At 38.9% G+C, this 3,416-nt stretch overlaps 1 protein-coding gene across 1 annotated transcript; it reads right to left on the bottom strand.

Moving 5' to 3' along the window:
* On the bottom strand, window positions 1-3,416 carry LOC128544808 (NADPH oxidase organizer 1-like). The gene is made up of 8 exons (XM_053515089.1): window positions 3,242-3,416; window positions 3,071-3,151; window positions 2,904-2,982; window positions 2,553-2,733; window positions 2,238-2,428; window positions 2,032-2,133; window positions 1,767-1,884; window positions 1-1,535 (listed from the first exon to the last, which is right to left on the bottom strand). The coding sequence occupies exons 1-8, from the start codon at window positions 3,389-3,391 to the stop codon at window positions 911-913; spliced, it is 1,527 nt and encodes a 508-aa protein (XP_053371064.1). The 5' UTR covers window positions 3,392-3,416; the 3' UTR covers window positions 1-910.

Here is a 3,416-nt window from a genome sequence, read left to right as displayed (position 1 = left end):
ACTGTTAACAAGACATCCTTTTTTATTTTATGTATAGGCTTAAAAAGTGTAAAAGAATCAAACAGAACACATAATCTTCCCACACACTTTACATGTAATTTTACAATGAGAGCTCAGCTTGTGTATGATTTACAGAATAATTTCATTCAATTGTAAAATTGAAAAAATTATAATAATTTAAAGTTATGCTTATTCGTATGCAAATGCAATAATACAAGATCAATCATGTGATATCTTACTATAGGGAGTATTTAATGCTGCATATATGATGCACTAAATTACGTTTCCAGTATGGAAGAGATTTTCAGTATAGTTGAACAAAGAAAAAAAATTATCTAAAGCATTTTGGAAGATTTCATTACAAACTTTTGAGAAACAATATGCGTCTGTATAATTCAAGAGAGATTGTATTATTCTTTCACTGTAATCTTTTTTGATAGTCACATAGAACCTTTGGATCAGAAAGGTCTCAACATCGTCAAATTAAATCGAAACAATTTATTTCAAAATGCTTCAGTCTAAAACAGTGTTGCATGTTTTTTTAATTTGGCAGATGTTAAATAGCACTGTTAAAATTTGGCAGCTAATTCACAGTTCACAGGGGGAGTTAGGCTGAAGTTTGAGAACCCTAGATTGTACAAATGAACTACTATAAAATACTTAGCATGCATCATAAGGCAGATTGCACTTTTCCTTCAAAGACTTTCCCCATAGAAAGAAAGCCACTATATTAGATACTGTATGTTCAATAATAATATTATGGCAGTATTTTCCTTCACTGGACTCTAACCTTTACTTGATGCATTAAACCGAATCCTGCTTGCCACACACAACTGTGTCTCCATGCTTGCATTGGTGTGGTGATCCACATCTAGCTGAGATAATGAAACAAACAACATTTCAGTTGTGCTCAGCGGCAGTGGATGTCATCATTTGGAGACAACATCTGGCTCTTGGAGATGTTTTTACGTGTCACAGTGGTGCAGCGCTTAAGGATCTCCTGTGCTTGAGGCCTTGGTGGAATTTTTGGTGTTCTAGCCAATTTAAATACATTGGGCTCTGATGTGCTGGGCAGGAGCTTACCGCAGGTGGGATCCAGGTGGTCAAGCTGAGGCATGCTACCCTGCCGGATGACCGTGGGGCTGCTCATGCGGAAGGACCCACTGCTTGAGGAGCTGTCTGAGTCACTAAAGCTTCCTTTACTGCTGCGGCTCAAGGTCCTTATCCTGTTGTCCTCCTCATGCTCCACTTTAATTGTGATTGGCATGCGGGGAACAACTGTGAGAATATTCAACGAATGTGATTTGGCTTTATCACTAAGATTCAGGTTGTCTCCTGGAAGTTGCTGGAGGTTGTGCTGTGAGCGACTGAGCTCATGTCCTGGGATCATCAGAGCAGACCGAGCAGGGACCTGAAACTGAGCCATGTTTAGGTTTGAACTTTGATTTTCAGTCTGGGAGCTAATTATATGCACTCGTGGATTGATGTATGGTTGTAGGTACATGGAAGGGATGTAGCCAGTTCTGCAGTTGTACCTGAGATAAAAGAGAAGAACAACGAGATGTCAAGAAATTATTTATGGAACAGTTTAATGGAAACAAATAAAAAGAGAAAAATCATTGACAAATGCTTCATACAATGATACTGTACACTTTTATACATGGTTGACATGTAGGTATCTGTCTGTTCAATAACAAATGGTAAGTTTATCTGTGGTTTGTGCAATAGCTGATCCTTTGTTAGCTTTCACAAAATTTAATGCTTACCTAACTAGCCACCATCCGTCATTCGATTTTCTTAAAACCTCAACCACGGATCCAATCTCCACAGACAGTTCATCTATTTTCGTGGATTTGTAACTTTTGGAGGCAACATATAGACCACCTATGGAAAAAAAACATTAGGAATAGAAATTACATAAAGGTTGTCTATTTTTGTTAGGATTTTCACATAGTCTACTAGGCCATGACAAAAGATGTGAATGTGATTTCTCTTGTACAGCTTAGAAGCAGCATATTTTAATGATCTTACTTTCTCCAGCTTCATCTTCTTCGTCATCTGCTTCAGCACTCTCCAGGTATGGAGCAGGAAACCAGGCGAGGCATTTAGCCTCATTCTCAACCAACCACCAGCCTGTGAGGACGCAGGTAGAAAAATCAATGCAGATCATGAAAAAATATACAAACATTTAAATAATGATTAATAGATAAGGCAAGAGTGTATCTAATGACGCTCACCTGCTTTGTCCTTTATTAGCACATCAACAGTTTCCCCTACTTCAACCTTAAAGGGACGGTTCTTTGTGTCCCTAGTTTCATAGGAAGCGATGCATCGGTACATCTGGGTCACAAATGGTTGGGTTACACTGGCATCTGATTTCAGCTGACTGCTTCTGCCCAGAGATTCTTCTGACGGCATGATTATAATGCTGTGCCAAACAACATAACACTTAGCATGCTATATTTCACTTCTCATATATTAAAAATAGTTATTGGTGTGTGTGTGTGTGTGTGTGTGTGTGTGTGTGTGTGTGTGTGTGTGTGTGTGTATACCTGTTCTGGGAAAATTCTGGATTCAGATCATCTGGTCTGGGAAGCAGAAACTGGCTGAGCTCTGAACTTTGAGAGACAGAAGGATGAGCACTCAGCAGTGCCATGCAGTACTCTTCCAGCGGCTTCAGCCTCAGCAGAGACTTACTGTAGCTCTTCTGAAGACCTCGCTTTACTTTCTCAGCTGTGAGCAGATGTGCGAAATACAGGATCACCATAAGGTTCCCATTTTATTCTTTCATTGTCATTTCAAAATAGTTTTTTTTTAGAAATAAGCAACATGCACTATATAAGTACTATATTTAGAGTGAAAAGACTATTTATTGTTTTATGACTTAAAGGAATTATATTCACCTTTAAACTTGGGAACAATCCTAACTGATCTTTGGAACGGACCTACATTTGAAGCTGCACATTTCTTCTTCAGTTGATTCTGGAAAATGAAAAGCACTTGTCAGAAAGTCTGTAAAAATCAGACTATAATTAAATTCATTTTGATTAATGCGGAGATTTCAACTTACATGCAGTGATCTGAATTCCTCAAGTGTTCTGTAGACCACGATCTCGTTCTGATCTGACCAAAGAACCGAGGTCATGTAGAGCTGAAGGAAATACAGATGTTTAGATTTACTGTGCAAAAGAAACAAAAGCAGCACACACACACACACACACACAGTTAAACTCGGTCTTACTTTGCTCTTCTCCTTGTGCATCACTCCTAAAAGGCGAACACTAATGGGAAGTCTGCGTTCTTCCATGTCTCTTTGTTTCTCGGCTTGTTCTGCTCTGTCCTCTATCACTTCTGTTCCACTGCAGATGAACACACTGAGGAAACACACCATGTCCAGGGCTATATGAAGCTCAGGA

The sequence above is a fragment of the Clarias gariepinus genome, chromosome 16 (assembly GCF_024256425.1).
Source record: "Clarias gariepinus isolate MV-2021 ecotype Netherlands chromosome 16, CGAR_prim_01v2, whole genome shotgun sequence".
Classification (NCBI taxonomy): Eukaryota; Metazoa; Chordata; class Actinopteri; order Siluriformes; family Clariidae; genus Clarias; species Clarias gariepinus.
This window is presented reverse-complemented; position numbering and strand designations above follow the sequence as displayed.

Coding starts and splice junctions, on each gene's coding strand:
- LOC128544808 (XM_053515089.1), bottom strand. CDS start 3,391: ATGGTGTGTTTCCTCAGTGTGTTCATCTGCAGTGGAACAGAAGTGATA. Junction 2,734..2,903: donor GATTGTTCCCAAGTTTAAAG/GTGAATATAATT, acceptor ATCTGCTCACAG/CTGAGAAAGTAAAGCGAGGT. Junction 2,134..2,237: donor GCTAATAAAGGACAAAGCAG/GTGAGCGTCATT, acceptor GCGTCCTCACAG/GCTGGTGGTTGGTTGAGAAT.